At 41.0% G+C, this 22,660-nt stretch overlaps 4 protein-coding genes across 8 annotated transcripts; all 4 read right to left on the bottom strand.

Moving 5' to 3' along the window:
* Window positions 1–266: 266 nt before the first annotated feature.
* On the bottom strand, window positions 267–3,909 carry LOC135338095 (uncharacterized). Its single transcript, XM_064534110.1, has 2 exons — window positions 3,774–3,909; window positions 267–2,561 (listed from the first exon to the last, which is right to left on the bottom strand). The coding sequence occupies exon 2, from the start codon at window positions 2,531–2,533 to the stop codon at window positions 359–361; it is 2,175 nt and encodes a 724-aa protein (XP_064390180.1). The 5' UTR covers window positions 2,534–2,561; window positions 3,774–3,909; the 3' UTR covers window positions 267–358.
* A 143-nt stretch (window positions 3,910–4,052) lies between these two features.
* LOC135338097 (uncharacterized) lies at window positions 4,053–6,320 on the bottom strand. 2 transcript variants are annotated; one of them, XM_064534112.1, is made up of 2 exons: window positions 6,223–6,320; window positions 4,053–6,053 (listed from the first exon to the last, which is right to left on the bottom strand). In XM_064534112.1, exon 2 carries the CDS (start codon window positions 6,047–6,049, stop codon window positions 4,127–4,129), a length of 1,923 nt encoding a protein of 640 aa, XP_064390182.1. In that variant the 5' UTR covers window positions 6,050–6,053; window positions 6,223–6,320; the 3' UTR covers window positions 4,053–4,126. The 2 variants fall into 2 exon arrangements, with proteins under 2 accessions (XP_064390182.1, XP_064390183.1); XM_064534113.1 differs by having other exon boundaries at window positions 6,233–6,279.
* A 277-nt stretch (window positions 6,321–6,597) lies between these two features.
* Window positions 6,598–20,809, bottom strand: LOC135338101 (uncharacterized). 4 transcript variants are annotated; one of them, XM_064534121.1, is made up of 5 exons: window positions 20,570–20,711; window positions 20,350–20,467; window positions 20,084–20,230; window positions 19,730–19,846; window positions 17,412–19,259 (listed from the first exon to the last, which is right to left on the bottom strand). In XM_064534121.1, exon 5 carries the CDS (start codon window positions 19,253–19,255, stop codon window positions 17,648–17,650), a length of 1,608 nt encoding a protein of 535 aa, XP_064390191.1. In that variant the 5' UTR covers window positions 19,256–19,259; window positions 19,730–19,846; window positions 20,084–20,230; window positions 20,350–20,467; window positions 20,570–20,711; the 3' UTR covers window positions 17,412–17,647. The 4 variants fall into 4 exon arrangements, 3 of the variants coding, with proteins under 3 accessions (XP_064390191.1, XP_064390188.1, XP_064390189.1); XR_010395422.1 differs by lacking the exons at window positions 17,412–19,259; window positions 19,730–19,846 and adding an exon at window positions 6,598–6,758 and having other exon boundaries at window positions 20,570–20,809; XM_064534118.1 differs by lacking the exons at window positions 19,730–19,846; window positions 20,084–20,230; window positions 20,350–20,467; window positions 20,570–20,711 and adding an exon at window positions 19,377–19,537.
* LOC135338092 (uncharacterized) lies at window positions 7,252–15,950 on the bottom strand. Its single transcript, XM_064534105.1, has 11 exons — window positions 15,813–15,950; window positions 15,470–15,532; window positions 15,338–15,385; window positions 12,405–12,473; window positions 12,142–12,240; window positions 11,178–12,088; window positions 10,466–10,538; window positions 10,357–10,409; window positions 10,229–10,303; window positions 10,086–10,181; window positions 7,252–9,091 (listed from the first exon to the last, which is right to left on the bottom strand). Exons 6-11 carry the CDS (start codon window positions 11,904–11,906, stop codon window positions 7,430–7,432), a joined length of 2,688 nt encoding a protein of 895 aa, XP_064390175.1. The 5' UTR covers window positions 11,907–12,088; window positions 12,142–12,240; window positions 12,405–12,473; window positions 15,338–15,385; window positions 15,470–15,532; window positions 15,813–15,950; the 3' UTR covers window positions 7,252–7,429.
* Window positions 20,810–22,660: the final 1,851 nt, after the last annotated feature.

Genomic DNA, 22,660 nt, shown 5'->3' with positions numbered 1-22,660 from the left:
GGTGATGTCCATCTTACAGCTGCAGTCTAGAGACTAGCCTCGATCCCAGCCCCTCTCACTAGAGTCTTTCTCAACTGAGAGCGGCCTGGAATCGAGGCTATCTAGAGACATGAACTTCGTCTCTCTTGACATGTGCAACCAGATCACCACAGTGATTATCATGTCCATCTGTAGTATTGTGTGATGATGACCTTTACCAAAACACCTCAAATGACAGCCCTGAATCCAGGAGTATTTAATTCAGCCCAACCAGTTTTGTTGCAGAATCGATACGATTTCAACATAAAATGCATGCAAATTTAATACAACTTACAAGAACAATAATAAGTACAATGGTTGCTCAGCTATAATAATGGAGTTATTTTTCTTCTATATCCATATCCATATCATCGTCTTTGTCTGTTTCAGCAATCGATGGTTCAGGAGATACAGACATAGGACTTGAGTATCCGCTATCACGATCGCCTGATGGTTCTTCTTTAGGGGGGTCCACGGATAGAGGTCCTACCTCTTCCAGCTGTGCTTTTCCTGCTGAGATATGCGTTTCAACTTGCTTCCCCAATGTTTGTGCTCCATTTTCGTTTGTAGCAGTGATAACACCGCTATCAGAGGATACTGACGAATTGTCTTTGTCTGTTTCAGCAATCGATGGTTCAGGAGATCCAGACATAGGACTTAAGTATCCGCTATCACGATCATCTGATGGTTCTCCTTTAGGGCCAGGGGGCATAGAGAGGTCCATGGATGAAGGTCCTATCTCTTCCAGCTGTGCTTTTTCTGCTAAGATATGTGTTTCAACTTTCTTCCCCTTATTTTCATTTGTAGCAATGATAACATTGCTATCAGAAGATACTGGCAATGAATCGTCTTTGTCTGTTGCAGCAATCGATGGTTCAGGAGATCCAGACATAGGGGTACTTGGAATACTTGAGTATCCGCTATCACGATCGTCTGATGGTTCTCCTTTAGGGGGCAGAGAGATGGATTGATTCAAACGAGGTCTTACCTCTTCCTCAAGCTGTGGCATTCTTGCTGAGGTATGTGTTTCAACTTCCTTTCTTTGAGTCAATGTTTGTGCTCCATTTTCGGTTGAGAATAAGTGGGATACCTTGTCAGCATACCCTACTCCGTTTTTTATACCAGCTGATTCTCGCAAACCATTCCGGAGCTCAGATTGTGCCGTAGTAACACCCACATCAGAAGGTGGAGCTACGGTTGCTTTCGGCATGGGAGTGCCCGCATACTTCAACTCGAGGCTCTCATCAGCTGATACCACGACTTCCTCTCCCGTTTGAGTGGTGTGCTCACGTCTTACTTGATTTGTTTTGAAGCTGCTTGTAGAGACACCTCCAGTTATAGCGGGGCCTATGGGACCATCAGCAGTGTAAGGAACTGTGCATGGTTGAGGGACTGTCTGACTGTACAGCTCGTTCCAAGACTTCACATTGGGTCGGGGGCCAAGTATTAGTTTTCCGGTGTCTTTGTGCAGACTGAGTTTAGTTGGCTGGTTTGGATCTTGGCCATCAAACAGGTAATCGTAGTCATTGAATGATGCTCTGCATACAACTGGAATGTCACAGCCGAGTACATTTGCTGTGGTTCTAACTTCAAAGCCTGTCTTTGATACTTTTTTGCTTAATCCACACGAATTAGGCATAGCAAGTTGTTTATCCATCTTAGCTTCCACGATTTCATTCATAAGGCGCTGAGCCTCTTGTGGAGGGACAGTTACTTGGATTCGTTCGGTTGGGCGTTGCTTTCGCTTCTGAAGGTGCTCATCAATCCAAACTTGGCTGAACTTCATGTTTTTCTCATCCAGCTTCTCTTTCAGCCACTCTACCGCGAGAACAAGCTTGATGATTTCTTTCATTTTCATAAACTTTGGCTCATCGTGGTACGCCACACTGTCGAAAATCTCAGTGATGTACTTTGAGTACTCCAAATTGTGTCCATCCCGCACACAGTCAATCCGCATTTTGGGTTCGGCCACGAAGAAAAGCTCATCCTTTCGTTTGTCAATATCAACAGACTGGCAAGACATAATGATGGTATCACCGGGACAATCTTCAGGAAAATCCTCTCGAGTTCTCAGCCCTCTCAGATTGCTAGTTTCGTTCCATGCCGAGAATTTTTTCTTTTCCTTGTCACTTTTTACACCCACGTGAATGCACTTCATTGACCAATCGGCTTCAGCTAGCAGCTCCCCAACAGAAGTACCTCGCAGCCACCTGGGACTGTACCCTTTGAAGAGCCTACCCTTATTAGAGAATGGATGAAATGGGTGAAATTCTTCATAGAAGAACCCAGGGCGTTTTTTTTCTAAGCAAAGTTTGACAATGACAGCTACATCTTCTTCGGTCAGCACAGGTACATTTTGCGATGGTTCAAAATGAAATCTCGGGACACCGTTTTTGAAGTCAACAGATCTTAGGGCCAAATTTGCCCCCATGGAAAACTTGAATAGGAAAGCCACGCCATCACTGTACTTGCACTCATCGGCATGAGTAAAACTCCTCATCTTAGAGCAAGACATTACCTTGTTGATCGAATGATGATGTTAACTGCAAAAATGACGGACTTAATTTCTTGCATAAAATTATAATGCAAGATTTCATTGTTATTATTATACATGTACATGTACAGGTGAGGGGACTATAACTTTCCTTTCCTTTACAATGTATTGTCACACGTACACATGATTATATGACCACTGGAAAAAACAGGTGAGGGGACCGATGGAGTGTATTTATAGTCTATATGCTATCTATGCTGCATAGATAGCTATAGACTGTAAATAGCATAGTATTGCAGCTACAGTGCAGTGCAGTATACAGTATGCACACATGCAATTAATTATGCAGCAATGTCATTATTATAGTCCATTGATTAGACTACATTACATCATCTGTAATTGATCTGATTGGCTAAAAACAGTAGATTACGTGGAAGCATAATCTACAAGAAAGTACTTATTCTACAGGAAATGGGCGCATATTCTACAGGAAGTGGACACATATTCTACAGGAAATGGACGCATATTCTACAGGAAGTGACAAATAATTTGCAGGAAGTTCTCAAAAGTTGAAATGAAATTTTTAGTGAAAGTGACAAGAAGATGACAAAAACATTATAAAAACACAGAATGCAATAGTTTGTTCAGTCAATATCCATTCTTTCCATGTCCACTGTTGCTTTGTATTGCTTTTTCCAGTTGGGCATGGGCAAGGGGGGCCAGGAAGCATCAAAAACACTTTAGCAGTCGCTTGACACTTTCTATTGAGTTTTTTAAGGTTCCATGCCGGTCCAGTCTACTCTATACCCCCTCCACTCCACCACAGAGCTCCATTCTTCTTCTTGTAGTGTTGCAGTCAGTTCTAGCATAGTTCTAGGTTCTTTTTACTTGTCTGTTCTTTCCAGTATCTTCAAGAAGCGTTTCACAAGCTTTACTAAGTTTTTCATTGTTTTGAAGCCGTCTTCTTATCTTTTTCTGTCAACTGGTGTCTCTCACAGCTCTCCAGCTCGTCCAGCTCGCACAAATTCAATTTCTGTTGCTACGCACCAAACCTGGCTTTTTATAACCACGCCTCGCGCATGCGCAATGAAGTCCAAGTTAGATAGACCACACCCACTCGTAGAATATGCGTCTTAGTAACCACCTTGGTTACGGTTAGATTCCCTCGGCTTTGCGCCTCGGGCTAACCGCAACCGCGGAGGTTACATAGACGCATATTCTACTCTTAGGTGTAGTCTATCCTATACTTAGAGCAACTTACATAGACCATGCAGTGTAGTTTTCAGACTCAGCGTTTCAGTATCGCAAACTAACTGCTCAACAAATGCTCAACAAATGCATGCATTATCTACTCAACAACTATTTTATAGTAATTTAAGCCGGGGAAACCACCAGAGAAACCATCACCAGCATGCAGGGAAAATACCAGGGGAATTACCAGGGGAATTACCACTGTTAACATCATTGAGTGGGTGTTCCACGTAAACACCTGCAGCTGTTGGCAAGAGTGGAGATGATGCCACGCAAAGATACATGTAGGTACAGGTTTAGGTGTAAACATCAAACAACAACAATGCATATACACACATATCAAGTATTAAACTAATTTTTTGTTCAGGACATAGCAATACACTCACTAGCTAGATTTTTGTCTGGAAGTAAATGATTATGCAGTTTCACTCGTAGTCCTTTCTTCCCATCACGTCTTAGCTCCACCACCTCATGATTGCAACCAAGATATCCAATGCCACCTCCTGCTAAGATGTGTGTTTCAATTTTCTTCCCCTTATTTTCGTTTGAAGCAGTGCTAACACCACTATCAGAAAATATAGAGGATGAATCATCTTTGTCTTTTGCAGCCGCAATCGATGATTCACGAGATCCAAACATAGGGGTCCTTGCAAGGCTTGAGCATCCGCTATCATGATCGTATGATGATTCCTCTTTAGGGGGCAGACGGAGATGCATGGATAGACTCAAAGGAGGCCCAAACTCTTTCCCAGCAATAAGCTGTGTTATTTGTCCGTGAATATGTAGTGATGGTTGTTTAATTGTTGTCCCATCTCTTGACATTCCAACACTTGAGCTACCATCTTTTCGTCCATGCATCCACTGTGCTCTACCGGTTGCGACAGCTTGCGTGTTTACACGAGCGCTAGTTGTTGGTGCATTAACTACATCCTGTGTTGGGTGTACAGCAGGAGTATATATTTTCTGAGCTTTTCGATTCTTTGATGCTTTCACCGTAACCGGCGTTGATCGGACAGGTACAGGCTTGTTCACTCGATGGACAGGAATGTTAGCAGTTGAAATGCCACCAGTGAGAGCTGGAGATCTGACCATCACATCGCTAGGGTCTTGTAGCCATTTGCAAGGAAAGAATTCAGTTTCCCCCATAAGCTCAGACCAAGATTTCACTTCTGGTGTAACAAATTCTTTAGTGTCTGAGTCAAGGGTGACTGGCATGTTTGGGTCCATACCTTCATAGAGAAAATCAAAATCATGTGTAGTAGCTCTCACTACTATCTTCTGTACAAGAGGCACATACAAGTCTGTTAGTATTTCAAAGGTAGGATCAGCAATGGTTTGCTCAAACTTAGCTTCAACACCTTTACTATTCATCGTCACTGTGGGTTTCGTAACAGAAAATCGATCCACATACTTGCTTTGGGAGAGGGCTTGCAACACTTCAGGCCTTTTCATTACCTTCTTTGCCTCTTTTTTTAGCCTCTTCATGATTGAGTTGGTTTCTTCAGCTGAGAGTTCCACTTGTAACGACTTGGGGGGATCGTACGTGGGTGCTGTATGCTCTCGTATCCAGTTCTGGCTAAAGTGAACTCCTTTTTCTTTCAACCACTCAACAGCAAGAATGAGCTTTATGTACTCCTTCATTTTGAGAAACAGCGGCTCGTCATAGTATGCAATAGAATCAAAATGTTCTGTGATGTAACGTGAATATGCTGGAAGTTTCACAGAATCAATTGCCATTTCTGGTTCTCCTTCAAAGACGATCTGGTTTGAATCTTCACAAATAGATACGCCCTTGCATTTCATGAAAATACCACCTTCCTTTGATGGATCACTTTTAAAGTTTTCGAAACTTGCCAAACCATCAACATCGCTTTTTTCAGTCCATGACCAGAATTTCTCCTTATTTTTGTCACTACGGACACCAACCATTAGGCACTTCATTTGCCAGTCGATTTCAGCGAGAGTTTCTCCGATAGAAGTGCGTCTCGTGCAGAGTGGTTTGTAATTCTTGAAATGTCGGCCAGTTCTTTCAAGAGGGTGGCCAGGGAGAAAACTATTGTAGGAGAACTCGGGACGCTTGTTTTCTTGGCTTAGACGAATACACATAGCCACTTCTTCCTCTATAATAGTTGGTACTTTATTAGCAACACTGAAAAGCAGCGTGGGCACACCGTCTTCAATGCTAACACCCCTCAAAGATAGATCCTCTTTGGGCATTTCAAATCGGAAGGCAAGACCATCGTAATACTCATCCATATCGCAGACTTCAGCTTTTGTAGACAACATCTTGCTGGAAATGTAAAAACAATCATGCATGAATATACAGTGCACTATACACATGCATTCTTGCATGCATACATCTAGCTACACAGTGAGTGATACTACCAAAACCTATACACGTGTATATATATAGGCATGTGCATTGCATAGCAATGTCAAATTGATTATAAGCAACTTACTTATACGTACATGTAGATTTAGATTCCAGCTTCCACACAATTTCTCAATAAATGCAGTTTAATACATAAGCACTAACTATTTTTATAGTGCTGCAGTGCTTGGTCATCATGAACAGTAAAACCCCCCGGGAAACCACCACCTATTACATAATAATGTATAATTACCCATCTGCACATGATCTCATTCAGTAGAGATGTACATTACAACGCTATAGCAGCACGTTTACAAAGTACCCAGGGAAACTACCACAGGATTTCAAATATAGACATAGCCTCAAATCCAGGCCGATTAAAATACGGCCTGGTCTCGAGGCTAATATAGACATAACTGTACTGATGCCAAAAGGTATAAGCAACTAATCATGTGGAAGCTATATAGTCCAATACAAATTTGTGCACTAACTGTTTAGCGTGTTTACATTTATGTTTGAGGATATCTATAGGAGTCAGTTGGAGGGTCTGTTCACACACGGGGCAATGGTAGGACTTGAGGTGGGCAGGGTCAACTGACTTGGCAGCGAGGTCTTGTTCAGCAACTGTTGAAAGAGAAAAGCTCAATACAGTGGAATGCAAAGCCCCAAATTATAAGATCTTGTATAGATAGAAGGGACCTCTTAAAATTATACCACATTGCCATTGTGTGGGTGTGAATGCATTTTGCATAGTCCAGGATCCTAAAAAAACTACGTACTAAGGTACTGCTTTTTATCGTGTATGCATTTATTTCCAGGGGGTCATAATCACGTAGACTCTAAGTAGACTCTATTCTTTTAAACATTAAAACAATACACATTAACCTGAGTCAGGCCTAGGCAGTAGTAGCATACAACAAAACAACACTACATGCCATGGTATAATTATACTAGATCTACTACCCCTCATTTATTGGACTGACAGTGAATATAGTCACAAGGAGCTCGAGGCTGCACTGCAGTCTAGTGACTTGAGCTTTGTTTCTCTTTGACAGTTCTGTTGCCAATGCAAACATGAGAACCAGCCCTGCTCATTACTTTCATGCAATAATAATGCTCAACCATCAATAATCATTAATTAATTGTAAACAAGACTGAACAATATATGTTACTAGCCACTAGCTAGCCTAACTAAAAAGGTTGCATCTATACATCACTAGTGAGGTGTCGCTATACTTGAGCTACATAAAAATACCAATAGCAGTACTAAAAAATTGTTCTTTTTGTTAGAGCAATCAACGAGATCCAGACATAGGGGTACTTGCAATGCTTGAGTATCCGCTATCACAGTTGCCTGATGCTTCAGCTTTAGGGGGGAGACAGAGGTGCATGGATATATTCAAAGGAGGCCCAACCTCCTTCCCGTCAATGAGCTGTGTTATTAGTCCGTGAGTGTGTAGTGATGGTTGTTTAATTGTTGTCCCATCTCTTGACATTCCAACCCTTGAGCTAGCATCTTTCCATCCATACATCACCTTAGCTTCACCTGTTTCAACAGCTTGCTTGTTTGTATGAGCACTACTTGATGGGGCATTAACCACAGGCTGTGCTGGAACAGCAGAAGATGGAATTTTCTTGGCCTTTCGATTTTTTGATGCTTTTACTTCAATCGGCGTTGACTGACCAGGTACAGGTTTGTTTACACGATGGACAGGAATATTAGTAGTTGAAATTCCACCAGTGAGAGCTGGAGATCTGACCATCACATCGCTAGGATCTTGTAGCCACTTGCAAGGAAAGAATTCAGTTTCCCCCATAAGCTCAGACCAAGATTTCACTTCTGGTGTAACAGTTTCTTTAGTGTCTGGATCGAAGGTGACTGCCATGTTTGGGTCCATACCTTCATAGAGAAAATCGAAATCATGTGTGGTAGCTCTCACTACTATCTTCTGTACAAGAGGCACATATAAGTCTGCTGTTCTTTCAAAATCAGGATGAGCAATCGTTTGCTCAAACTTAGCTTCAACATTTTTGTTTTTGACTGTCACTGTGGGTTCATCAACAGAGACTCGATCCACGTACTTGCTTTGGGAGAGGGCTTGCGACATTTCAGGCCCTTTCATTGCCTTCTTTGCCTCTTCTTTTAGCTGCTTCATGATGATTGAGTTGGTTTCTTCAGCTGAGAGTTCCACTTGTAACAATTTGGGGGGATCGTACGTGGGTGCTGTATGCTCTCGTATCCAGTTCTGACTGAAGTGAACTTCTTTTTCTTTCAGCCACTCAACAGCAAGAATAAGCTTTATGTACTCCTTCATTTTGAGAAAAAGTGGCTCGTCATAGTATGCAATAGAATCAAAATGTTCTGTGATGTAACGTGAATATGCTGGTAATTCCACAGAATCAATTGCCATTTCTGGTTTTCCTTCAAAGAGAATCTGGTTTGAATCTTCACAAACAGATACACCCTTGCATTTCATGTACACACCACCATGCTTTGATGGATCACGTTCAAAGTTTTCGAAACTTGCCAAACCATCAACATTGCTTTTTTCAGTCCATGACCAGAATTTCTCCTTATTCTTGTCACTACGGACACCAACCATTAGGCATTTCATTTGCCAGTCGATTTCAGCGAGAGTTTCCCCAATAGAAGTGCGTCTCATGTAGAGTGGCTTGTATTGCTTGAAATGTCGGCCAGTTCCTGCAAGAGGGTGGTCAGGGAGAAACCCGTTGTAGTAGAACTCGGGGCGTTTGTTTTCTTGGCTTAGACGAATACACATAGCCACTTCTTCCTCTATAATAGTTGGTACTTTCTTAGCAACACTGAAAAGTAGTGTAGGCACACCATCTTCAATGCGAACACCCCTCAAAGATAAATCCTCTTTGGGCATTTCAAATCGGAAGGCGAGACCTTCGTACTCACCCACATCGCAAAATTCAGCTTTTGTAGACAGTTGCTGGAAATTGAGAGCAAATGATAATTATAGATCTATAGTTTTAATGAATGCATTCTTGCATGCATTATACTAGTTTCTATGCTCACAGTAATGCATGCACGTTGTATAATAAATTTATGCAATGTCATTAGTCCATTGATTAGAGCAACTTACATAGACCAATATTATTATATAGTTTCAGACTCAGCTTCACACTAGTGACCAGATATTTGATGCATGCATGCAATGCATACACAGCACCAACTACTTTATAATTATAGTGCTGAATAGCCATGCAGGGACACCACGAGAAATTACCCACCAGGAAAATTACCACTGTTTACTAACATCATTGAGTGGGTGTTCCAAAGTAATTAGCTCTAAGTTTAGAGCAGACCCACTTAGAGTACATTTTATTACCCGAGACGCGTAGCCATATGGTTTGTCTGTTTGTGATTTCTGAGCCTGCTCACCTACTATGTACATATACACAGTACATGTATATCTGCTCCTATGGCCAACGTGCAAGTTCGCTTTTGCTCGCTTTTATTTGACACCGAAGCTTTAACATCAATATCTGCCACTATTAAAGCTAATAACTTGTTGTGTGGAGGCTATCCATGCTGTAAACGCAGTGCTATGGCATCCAGGTGAGTAGACTCAGAAATCACAAACAGACCCCTCAACGGACTACTATAATAACCCGTGGCCATCACAGGTTAACGACCGATTTACATACATCAGGTAGTGTGTAGAATACTTGTCGATTGTCAAGAAAAAAAAGAGCTACAGGGATCATGTGTTGTAAGTGGCTATAACCGCATTTCCATATATGCAGAGTTACTAGGGAGTTAAATCCCTACACATGATGTTGTGAAACGTGAACCTCGAGTATACGTTGCTCCTTCTCATATTTATATGGATTCCTGTCAACAGTGAGTCAGAAGCTATTTTCATTGACAAATTTTTAAATTACGCATTCTTATTTGAGGGAAGTATGCAGTTGATAATGTACCTGTTTTACACTGTGACAGGGCAGTTCCTCGGTGTTAGACTCATCAGAGGAGCTTGGGCAGCTGCTATCACTTCTCTCACATTGGAGGAGGTGGTACTGTATTATTAAGAGTGCATGTATGTGAAAAACATTAGGATACTAACCTCCATAGAACAGCGTCGAAGCTTTATTCCACACGAGGGACACTCTTTAATGGAGCACACATTTTCACTGCTTGCCTATAATTATTACAGCACAGCATAAAGTTGGGAAAATTTATTACAATACAAACCTGAGGAGATAGGTATGGGCAACCCAATGTATGTTCGTCGCTACTATCAACATCTGTGCATATCAATTGTATTAATTAACATGCACACTAAAGTTATGGTTAGATTTACCATCAAGTTCAACTTTTTGGAAGCCAGCTAGGCACACAGCATTGTACACCTTCCTGATAGTATCCCTGGAGCTCTATGAGAAAAGTATTCATGCACTCCTGATACTGTATACACTGGTCTACAATCATTTAATTTTAAGCACAGCCAATCATGAATTTATTACACCCACTTGTTCTAAGCATAGATAGAGTAGAGAGGGATTGGAAACGGAAGTGATTCACGTGATGTTTTACAATGAAGTCTACGTAGTGGCTCTGGGACCATCCGTGTATCTCTTCATAACTCCCACAAAAGCCCGGGAAACTTATTGTGTCCAATGCATACATCTCAGAGCTACCCCCATCTGAATCACATGCCCCCTGATAGTAGGTATCAATTGGAAACGAAGCTCGATTGTCGTGAAGTAGCTAGAGGTACACAGAGCGCTTCTTCTGTTCATGCTTGTGTTCCTATATAGCTAAGGCTGTGTAACTAAATAGTGTCCTGTGTCCAAAATAGCCTCGAGTATGAGATGAAAGTTGATGTTTAGCAGCAGAACTGCTCGTGGACTTCTTACAGAGAGCAAAACAATTCTCATGAATTATTCATGTTTAGCCCTCGCGTTAAAAAGTAAGCCTCGATTAAACCGCAGAGATGCACGGATGGTACTTCAAGGGTACTTCCGTTTCCAATCCCTCTCTACTCTATCTATGTTCTAAGTAATGCAAAATACCTTATCATTGCAAAGCTCGCAGCAGCAGTAGGATACATGTCCATCATATTCAATGAGGGTGATGTTGTTGGCCAACATTTCCTGTTTTTGAACATCGTTGAGACTGAGGTGTGTGTCAGCATGCAAACCGATCATCTCAAAGCAAATTTCCACGCAGCCTTCCCTGATGGAGGTGACCCGAAGGTAAACATCTGGAGCCAATTTCAAAATTCTTTTCAGGACTTCCTTGAAATCGATCAAATGCTTGATTACAAAGCTTTGAAACTTTTCTTCGACTTTTATCTTTAGCTTTTTGTACACTGAATTCGGAGGATGTCCAGTGGCATCTTGCAGAATGGTAGGTACAAGGACGACTCGCTGCTGAGCATACTCTTTGAAAGAAGCCTCGTACTTTTCAGCGGCTTCTTCAGCAAGATGTCTGAGCTCACTTTCTTCACCTGTATCACATGACTTCAAATTGGTGAGGCAATGTAACAATTTATCGAAATTGATGAGGTCAGCTCCTTCCCTGAATTTTGGGTACAAACTCTCAAAGTCTAATCTCTCAACAACTTCCCCATCAAGTGAAAGAGCCTCCTTCAAGATACTTTCAACATCAGGAATAGATTTTGCATAGTTGTATACAGCCAATCCAAATGTTCTAAACTTTTGCTTGATTATTCGAGTTTGTCTTTCAAGTTCCATTTTCAGCTGCTTCTGAGCTATTTCCTTGTCCTTGCTAGATTTCATATCAAGCTCTGGGAAGTTTCGGCTATCAGAATGGCGATTGGCCAGACAATCAGGTGGAGGATTGAGAATGTGTGAAAAGTCTGTATGACCACATGGGCACTTGCAGTTAACAGCAATATCAACATCATCCACGAAAGTTCCGCTGTCTAGTGACTGGTCTGATCCATGCAGAGGAGGCACCACTGTAGAGAATGCATGCATGGATATACAAGAAAACCAAATCATATCTCCTCACCATATCCAGTGTGGTCTAGAGTTACAGCATGGTCCACATCATTGGCAGAGCAGGTTGTAGGGAGAACCGCATTGTCCTCTGAGCAAGTGGCAGGGACACCTGCATGGATATAGCTAGGGATGTACATGTCAAAATATCGAACAACTATCTTCATAGTTGTTCACTAATTAATGGCATGTCCACAAACTATCTGCATGATGTATCTGCTATTCAATGTCATACACTATTATCATCAGGTTGATCCCCAAGGCTAAGAAACTCACCAGTAAACAGGGTACCTTCAGCACCACTAGGATAAGAGCCGATAGACCCAGCAGAGCAACTGGATTCACCTATAAACAGTTCATTATAGGTTTAGCTAATATATATACAAGCCGCATGTATAACAATTATAGAGGTGCATGAAACTATTATTATACTGCCCTTTGCAGCTCACTTGGAAGTTTGGGGCAAATAGTAAATTGCAAAAAACCACTTGAGATAAGTGTAATAGTTTACATAAATAAACCACAATACTCATGCAGTGTTGTATTAGAGCAAGGGACAAAGTTTGCAGAACATTTTATAGACCAGATCTTCAGTCCTGTCTTAGAGTGCATGTAGCTAGCTTTAATGTAGATTCTGTAACCCCAGTGACCTTGTTTAGCTTCTTTCTGATTTCACTGAGGTACACTGCCCTTTTTTGCAGCTCACTTGGAAGTTTGCAAAAAATCACTTGAGATAAGTGTAACAGTTTACATAAGTACAATACTATAGAGCAAGGGACAAAGTTTAAATTTTGGAACAGAAGATTCTATAGACCAGATCTTTATGTGGATATATAGATCTAGCTATACCTTGTACAGTATTCAGCATAAACTCTAGTTGCCTTGGGTAACCACGTCCTTATCAAGAGGAGTTAAGTGGCGTATTATGTGGCAGAGAATTGGAGGCATCAGGCTGTTTCACAGTCAACAATTTATCTAAACGACCAGGCAGTGTATGCATGCCATTATAAAGCTACCCCTATAGAGCCCATACTTTCCACAAACATGACGAATATCTACTGGTCCATGCAATTACTTGCAGAAAATCCCTGTATACCTCAGTGAAATCAGAAAGAAGCTGAACAAGGTCACTGGGGTTACAGAATCTACACTCTAAGACAGAAGATCTGGTCTATAAAATGTTCTGTCCCTTCATGTATTAGCAATGGCTAGCGGAACAGTCACAACAAGGTAGTAGCAATAGTTAGTGAGACCCCTCCAAGCATTTACACAGTGGCGTAGGAAGCACGGGTGCTCAGGGTGCTGGAGCACCCCCTTATCTCATGCTACCTTACCTACTTGCTCCATGAAGTTCAGAACAGCTAGCTAGCTAGTAGTCGAGCTAGAGCTAGAGCTAGCTAGCTAGCTAGCATAGTTACGTACACAGTACAAAGGTCAGCTACATGAACCACATCGTAGATATCTCTTATAAAGAGCAAGCACATTGCACATTTTTTAAATGAACATGAACCTGATGATGAACATGAACCTTATTGTATATTCATACCCACTCTATAATAACAGAACAATTTATCCAGGTAAACTCATGTAGAATTAATTATTTGGGCAAATTTTGATACTGATAATTTTATACCAAATTTGCTCAGAATTTATCTCCGGGAATGTAGAATGCCAAAATTTTGCGGGGGCAAGCCCCCGGACCCCCAGATTTTTCAGTGGCCTCCAGCCACATCAGCACCCCCTTACAAAAACATCTTCCTACTCCTCTGGTAAAAAGCAGCTTGGACAGGTAAATTCTTGAGAGGAGCTCTGTCTGTATACCGTTGAATATTCCAGTCACAGACAAGATAGAGAATTATGGAAATGTAGCAAAGTTCTGTCGTAAATTACTGTGCCGATACGATGAACCAACTATCAATGAGACATTTACCTACATTCGATATAACTTTCTAAATAGGTACACAAAAGTCTGCTTTTCAAAACCAGCTTACTAAGACACTACTTACCAACCTCAGAAAGCCAAGTGGCTTTGATTTTACTTACATACAATGCCCAGCTACTTAAGAAAGAGGGAATCATTAATATTTTGGGCTGTAGTCACAGCCTCTCCTTGTAGAAGGTACACAAAGCCACTAGATAGAGCCGAAACGATAATACAACACTCAAAAAACTGCCTTTGAAAGCTTTTAAGCTCTTGGTGCAGGTGAGATACACAATGCTTCTATATGATGCACAGTAGGCGTGGATGCTCAGCACAGGACTAAGAGTCCAAGTGGGGAGCTGTGAATGATAGTAATAACATTTCCCGCTGGGTTGGCGGGGTGTCTAGAGGCGAAACACAGATCAACTTCTGGCATTTAGCAGTGTTGTATTAGAGCAGTGGAGTTCAGTAGCTATAGTTTATAGCCTAGTACTAGCTAAAAGCATGGGCAGAGGAAATAAAGAAGAAAACATTGACCAAAACGCGGATCGTCAATGCTGCGTTTCCCATCCCTTTCCCTTCTTATATCTATGATTATACTAAGGCAGTTAGCTCATTGGTGAGAGAGAGGATTCCTACAGGTATAAGTTTAGCATGAGCACAATACGAGGTTTATGGTAGTTTGTACTTACTTTTAATGTTTGCAAAAAAGTGGGAAATAATCGATACTAAGAATAGCTAGCAATCTAGTGCATAGCTAACTATACTAAGTAAAATAGTTAACAGATATTGCTACGCACTAGTCTCTGCATGCAAATTAGAAAGGGCTGATAAAGAGAAGAGGGCATGCAACAGCTTGCAAGCAAAAACTGTAAGTGGGCAGTGGAATATACTGGAAAAGTACAGTATTGTGTACAGTACATGTGCAGATAGCTATAAATAGCAGTTTTTGCTCGCACGTTGGACTAATAGTGAGTTGCATGCCCTCTTCTCTTTATCAGCCCTTGTTATTAGCTAGCTTTAGGTGCAACTTTTCACCGAGGCATTAGCACCTACCCCGTGGTATTTTCATTTTGTTTGTTTTACTGTTGTGAACTCATCTTTATAGCTAATAATTATGTGTTTCACTGCTTTGGGCGATACCAAATAAACATTTATATATTTGCGTACATACGAGAGTAACATTGTAAAATGTGTACTCATGGAAATACTATAATCATACATGAGTAATTGGAAATCTGTATACATGCAGCACTATTATCGTAACTCTTATATAGTGTGTACTCACTCTGTCCTGGGATTGAAGCAGGAGATGGGAACTGTTTAAAATTAGAACCTAAAGAAGACGAATAATTACTGGTGAAATAACAATTTTACGTATAAAAACCAGCTAGGGCATCAATAATAGATCTATACCTACCAAGACCACCCTAAGCCATCATGAAAGGTTCAGTTAGTCACACTTTTTGCTGGTGCAGAGAGACTGTATAAAAATAATAATAGTTTACTGTACTGATATAGATAGTAGATTTATACATACCATATTACTAGAATATTTTACTGGTGAAAAACCTTTGCGAATGAGCCAAATCAGCAGAAAAGTTGCGATCTAACTGTTGTGTTCTGGCAAGGATCGTGTGTATTAATTTAGGTTTTGCGGATTTTATTGTTGCGAATTGATCAGCCCTCGCAAAGTTCGCAAATGTTTAATGCTCGCAACACATTCTAGTATACTATAATACGGTATACCATGGTATATATACCTTGTAAGCTTAGCACTTCAAAGTTTCAAGTTGAGAATAAAAGCAGAGACAGTCACTGACACACCATAAAAGTTGTCACAAACCAGCGTACTGTGTGCATGCACCAGTGTTTGCTTTTGTACCAGGGTTGTGTGGGAGTCTAACCCAGGTAGAACCCCAGGTACTTTCCCCGGGGCATACCCAGGGAAAGCAGAGGAGGTACGGCACGGTCATATGACCAGCCAAAAGGATTATGAATCTCTTAACGTGTGCATGAATATCATTCAAGACTGTATATTTGGAATCAGGATAGTGGATTTAGTTTGGCGTGTATCTTTCAAGAAATACACTTGACGTTTTTAAGATCAGGCTGTTTGATTGTTGGGCTTATGCTGATGTGAAATAGCTTTTCAACCAATTTCAACCACCACTTAGATTTTGAGATATTATTGTTTTTAGTGTAATTCTAAGTATTCTGTGCCTGCATTCAGGATAGGATCACTGCCAACATCTGAGCCTTGGTTCTTACAACAAACCTAATCTCTACTTTTAAAACTCTAGCTACTAGCCAGCAACAAATTCACAGAGTTTTATGCTCTAAACTTGTCTCTTTATGGCGCTTAGATACTTGCCACCAGTTGAATGTTGTCATTGGAATGTATTTTTAATGACTTCTTTGTCTTTCTTGCCTTCAATCAAGAAATAGCGTGAGCTTAACCGAGTGTCGTATGCTCTGCAGGGAAAGTAACCTGGCAAAGTACAATAATATTATTCATTGCTAATTTCCTTATTAGGCTTATACCCCACTTGCTGAAAGTGCAACATTATAAATGAGATTCCACCTTCGGTTGCCATTCATTATGTAGTCTTGCACAGCCAGCCCCGGATTCTATTTGAACGCTAGGTCGATAACATTTAATCGGGGCTGGAATATTCATTATGCATGTGATGATGTGTATAATAAATTTATGCAGCAATAATTTAGTCCTTTGATTAGAGCACAACTTACATATATAGTTTCAGACTCAGCTGCACACTAGAGCCAGATATTTAGCATATATCATAATAATCTCCATGCAGTGCTGTAGGCCAGGGAAACTAGGGAAACCAATAGGGGAAGCTATAGGACTGTTATTAACATCATTGAGTGGGTGTTCCTTTGTAAACAACCGTTGTAAAATGAAAAAACATACACATATCAAGTAACCAAGTCTTTTTTCAGGACATAATGACAATGCATACACATATCAAGTTTTTCAGGACATAGCAATACACTCACTAGCAGCTAGATTTTTCGAAGTGTGCTTATAGCACAAAATGTTTAATCAGCAATGTAGTCATGAGTCATGCATGTACATTACAGCGATGCCTACAAAATACCCTAGGAAACTACCATAGAATTTGTTGAATTGCACAATCTGTTCCAAAACACGTGAATATACGTACAATAGGTATAGATGACATAACTAGAGCAAAATGCATAAGCAAATTAGTTGCATGATAAAAATTCGTGCACTAACTGTTTAGCGACTTGAGCTTTGTTTCTCTTTGACATTGAATACAGTTGCCAATGCAACATGAGAACCCATTACTTTCATGCAATAATAATGCTCAACCAAATAAATATCAACAATCATTAATTGTAAACAAGACAGTCACTGAACAATATACGTTACTAGCCACTAGCCTAACTAAAAAGGTTGCATCTATACATCACTAGTGAGGTGTCGCTATACTCGAGTTACATAAAAACACCAATAGTATCAATAGCAGTAATAAATATTGTTTTTTCTGTTAGAGCAATCGAAGAGATCCAGACATATATAGGGGTACTTGCAATGCTTGAGTATTCGCTATCATGCTTCAGCTTTAGGGGGGAGACGGAGGTGCATGGATATATTCAAAGGAGGCCCAACCTCCTTCCCGGCAATGAGCTGTGTTATTAGTCCGTGAGTGTGTAGTGATGGTTGTTGAATTGTTGTCCCATCTCTTGACATTCCAAAACTTGAGCAAAAATCTTCCCGTCCATGCATTAACTGTGCTCCACCTGTTGCAATAGCTGGCCTGTTAACAAGAGCACTACTTGATGGTGCATTAACCACAGGCTGTGCTGGAACAGCAGAAGATGGTATATTCTCTACCTTTCGAAAGTTAGATGCTTTCACCTGAAGTGGGCATGGCGTTGATTGAACAGGTACATGTTCGTTTACTCGATGGACAGGAATGTTAGTAGTTGAAATGCCACCAGTGAGAGCTGGAGATCTGACCATCACATCGCTCGGATCTTGTAGCCATTTGCAAGGAAAGAATTCAGTTTCCCCCATAAGCTCAGACCAAGATTTCACTTCTGGTGTAACAGTTTCTTTAGTGTCTGGATCAAAGGTGACTGGCATGTTTGGGTCCATACCTTCATAGAGAAAATCGAAATCGTGTGTGGTAGCTCTCACTACTATCTTCTGCACAAGAGGCACATACAAGTCTGCTGTTCTTTCAAAATCAGGATGAGCAATCGTTTGCTCAAACTTAGCTTCAAAATTTTTGCTTTTGACTGTCACTGTGGGTTTCGTAACAGAGACTCGATCCACGTACTTGCTTTGGGAGAGGGCTTGCAACACTTCAGGCCCTTTCATTGCCTTCTTTGCCTCTTCTTTTAGCTGCTTCATGGTTGAGTTGGTTTCTTCAGCTGAGAGTTCCACTTGTAACGATTTGGGGGGATCGCACGTGGGTGTTGTATGCTCTCGTATCCAGTTCTGACTGAAGTGAACTCCTTTTTCTTTCAGCCACTCGACAGCAAGAATGAGCTTTATGTACTCCTTCATTTTGAGAAAAAGTGGCTCGTCATAGTATGCAATAGAATCAAAATGTTCTGTGATGTAACGTGAATATGCTGGAAATTCCACAGAATCAATTGCCATTTCTGGTTCTCCTTCAAAGAGAATCTGGTTTGCATCTTCACAAATAGATACTCGCTTGCATTTCATGTACACACCACCATGCTTTGATGGATCACGTTCAAAGTTTTCGAAACTTGCCAAACCATCAACATTGCTTTTTTCAGTCCATGACCAGAATTTCTCCTTATTCTTGTCACTACGAACACCAACCATTAGGCACTTCATTTGCCAGTCAATTTCAGCAAGAGTTTCCCCAATAGAGGTGCGTCTCATGTAGAGTGGCTTGTATTGCTTAAAATGTCGGCCAGTTCCTGCAAGAGGGTGGTCAGGGAGAAATCTATTGTAGTAGAACTCGGGACGCTTGTTTTCTTGGCTCAAACGAATACACATGGCCACTTCTTCCTCTATAATCGTTGGTACTTTCTTAGCAACACTGAAAAGCAGCGTGGGCACACCATCTTCAATGCAAACACCCCTCAAAGATAGATCCTCTTTGGGCATTTCAAATCGAAAAGCGAGACCATCTTCGTACTCATCCATATCGCAGACTTCAGCTTTTGTAGACAACATCTTGCTGGAGATGTAAGAACAATCATGCATGAATAATTATATACCTATAACACTACACAATTAAAATGCATACTGGATGTGTATTGCATAGCAATGTCAAACTTATTAGCAACTTACTTACTATAGATTCAGATTTAGCTTTGACACAAAGTACATGAGCACTAACTATTTTTATAGTGCTGCAGTGCTTTGTCATTATTGGAATACAGCAAAACCCCCGGGAAACCACCACCTATGACATCTGTTGTCTTGTAAGTACATGTATCATTGCCCATCTGTCATGTAGGGTTGTACATCAAACAGTACAGTCTACAAATACCCAGGGAAACCACCACAGCATTTCAATTTGCATAACTCATGAATATAGACATAACTTTACTGATCCCAAAAGCAGAAGTAGCTATTAAACTATAATGGAAGCTAGTGACAAAAAAATAAACTTTTATTTGTGCACTAACTGTTTAGCGTGTTTACGTTTATGTTTGAGGATATCTATGGGAGTCAGTTGGAGGGTCTGTTCACACACGGGGCAATGGTAGGACTTGAGGTGGGCAGGGTCTACTGACTTGGCAGCAAGGTCTTGTTCAGCAACTGTGTTGAGAGAAAAAAGCCAATACAGTGGAATGCAAAGCCTCTGTACTGTTAGAAAAGTGACCTCTTAAAATTTAACCACAGTCCATTGTTGTGTTGCAACTCAGACTACTCAACAAAATTTTTGTGGTTACTATTATTTTGAGTCCACCCACACAAATGCTATTTTGACTCTTGCCAGAGAATGCATTCTTTTTGTGGTGATAATTATAGTAAAGGATCGATCAACTGTAGTACCTTGTTCCATGTCTTTCTTGCAGATGGCCTGATGCTGCAGCTGCTCTGCCAGGGTAACAGCCAATCTCTGTTCACACTGAGGGCAGCTCCACACTCGACTGATGTGATCACTGCTACTCGAAGTACTTGGAAGTGCCTTCATCTAGACTGTGTGTGTGTGTGTGTGTGTGTGTGTGTGTGTGTGTGTGTGTGTGTGTGTGTGTGTGTGTGTGTGTGTGCGCACGTGTGTGTGTGTATAGTGACATACTAATTGCTACAGAACGTACCAGTCATAAGTGAGGTAATCAGTGATGGCCCACCCCCCCTTCAGTGGGTGTCGCTTCATGTCTGGTTTTACAGTATTAGATTCTTTCAACTCTTCTTTAGAAACAGCTTCAGAATCTCCTATATACACACAGGTGGTAAAAAAGAAAGAATTTTAATGACAATAAGCCAGTGAAGGTTGGGCAATTAACATGCTATTACTTAATTCCATGATCCACGTACCTCCTTGGTCATCAGGGGGTGGTCCCTTGTAGAGGTGCTCCTTGCCAGCTGCTGATAGTTGACCGAGTTTGTAGGGGAAAGAGCTGTCCAGAAACTCCGCTAGTTTGGACGCTAGCAACGTCTCGAGGGCAGCTGTCTTTGAAGTGTCATCAAAATCGTCGTGGAAACGATCCTCCTTAGAACGCTCTGAATTAAGGTATGCAGACATGCGTGATAAAAAAACTGCTGATGGTACGTGTTAAAGACCTTTAGGTATGTGCTAATTAAAGGTGGTGTACCTTAGTGCCGGCTGGTCAGCAAAATTGTCAACGAATATTGTTAACGAACAATGAATCTCATTACAAAAGCTGACTTATTAGAAATCGTTCAATCACGAGTTGATCTACACATGCTAGCACATGCCTTACACGACTCTAAAAAAGCAATTTCTAAGAAAAACAAATTTTAGGCTAGCAGAAAAGAAAGGTCAAATACGGTGGGTGACCTTATACTTACTTTGAGAGGCCGTCAATTTGGTGTCCAATAGCTCTGCCCAAGTGGCCCTCAGGGTATGGACCACACCCACCACCCTCTCCGCCACCTCTGCACTGTGAAACTTGAGCTCCAACCAGCTGTCAGCAATTAGCCTATAGCAAACAAGACAGATGAATATAACGACAATGCACGCACATTAAGGTCAGACATTTTTGTGTGGGCCCTGTGCTATCAAATCTTGTTCATGTTTGGCAAGATCAAGCTAGGTAGACTATAGTTTCATCATTAATATGGTGGATCAAGTGAAGAGTGTGAGCTAGAGAACTTGGTGCTGCCATCATCAGCTCGTCGACAATGACACTATAACCTGTTTAATACGAGAAATTTAATATAGATCTACACGTGTTTAGAATGTCTACTTCTCTGTACAGGAGCAATGGCTAATATCCAGCTATCCCAACAGTGCTCCTCTTGGCTATACTAACGGACGAGACTGGACAGTTTGAGGTAAGGGTTTAACCGTCTTTGATAATTATTGTCCTATGCTTACAGGACTGAAGTATGACCTGCTCGTTCGAGCGTTGCTGGGTAGCTCAGAGGCATCAAGAGAATCTATGTTTTCTCAAGAGTTACGAGTTGGGGCCTAGAATCAGAGAAGTCCAGCAGCCTGCTAAATCTTTTTGAAACGTAATTTGAAGGCATTCAATCAACCTGAAGTTGCCCTGGGACACTGTAATTGTGCTGCAGCACAACTGACAACTCCCCAGGCCCTTGTGAAGCAGCTCTCTATGTGAATCTTTTGTGTACTCACTCTGTGCATTTTCTGTGTACAAATTTTGATTATAAATATTTTTGCCGACCACAAATACAATGAAAATTTGACGCATGCGCAGACAACTAGTACCAGGCCTAGTTGTTCGCCTAACCGTTATAAAAGCGAAAACTCGGCCTGGGATCGAGGCTAACAAGCATGCGATCAGAACGTGCCACTGTTATCTAATAATGTATGACCAATGACTTTCATACCTACTTCAGTAGTGAATGAATATACTGATAAACTCTTTGAACAACAGGATGCCATTTTACCACCCATGTCAGTATTGTAGCATCACAAATTTATAGGTTATAGCTAGTTATAACACAAGATTTGCAGCTCCCTCAGTCAATTTTGCTTTAATAATTGCTATAGCAAAATGGGTGGAGTACTATCAAATGACTTTGATACACCAGTAGGAGAGATTCTTATTGAAAAGAATGAAAAGAAAACAATTCCTGAATTTGAAGACATAAGTATTGGAAGCTTCAAAGATATTGTTCAGCAATTTGCAGCCAAATCAGATGTGAGAAATGAGCAGGATTTGAATTATATCAATAATGTCTGGAGCAACCTTTCAAACGTTACCAATGGGAAATTTCTATCATTCTGCAAACTTGTCATTGATTCCCTTGCTCAAATAGCAGGCTCCCTCAGCAAAAGAAGACAACATGTATTCGTTCAACATATTCAAGATGCTTTGATCAGTATTTATAATGAACCTGACTGTACACCATACCTACAGAATTTCTTTCAAGATTTAATGAAGTGGGTTGAAGAAAAGATTGCAAAGCTATCAGCAG

This window comes from Halichondria panicea, chromosome 7 (assembly GCF_963675165.1).
Source record: "Halichondria panicea chromosome 7, odHalPani1.1, whole genome shotgun sequence".
Classification (NCBI taxonomy): Eukaryota; Metazoa; Porifera; class Demospongiae; order Suberitida; family Halichondriidae; genus Halichondria; species Halichondria panicea.
This window is presented reverse-complemented; position numbering and strand designations above follow the sequence as displayed.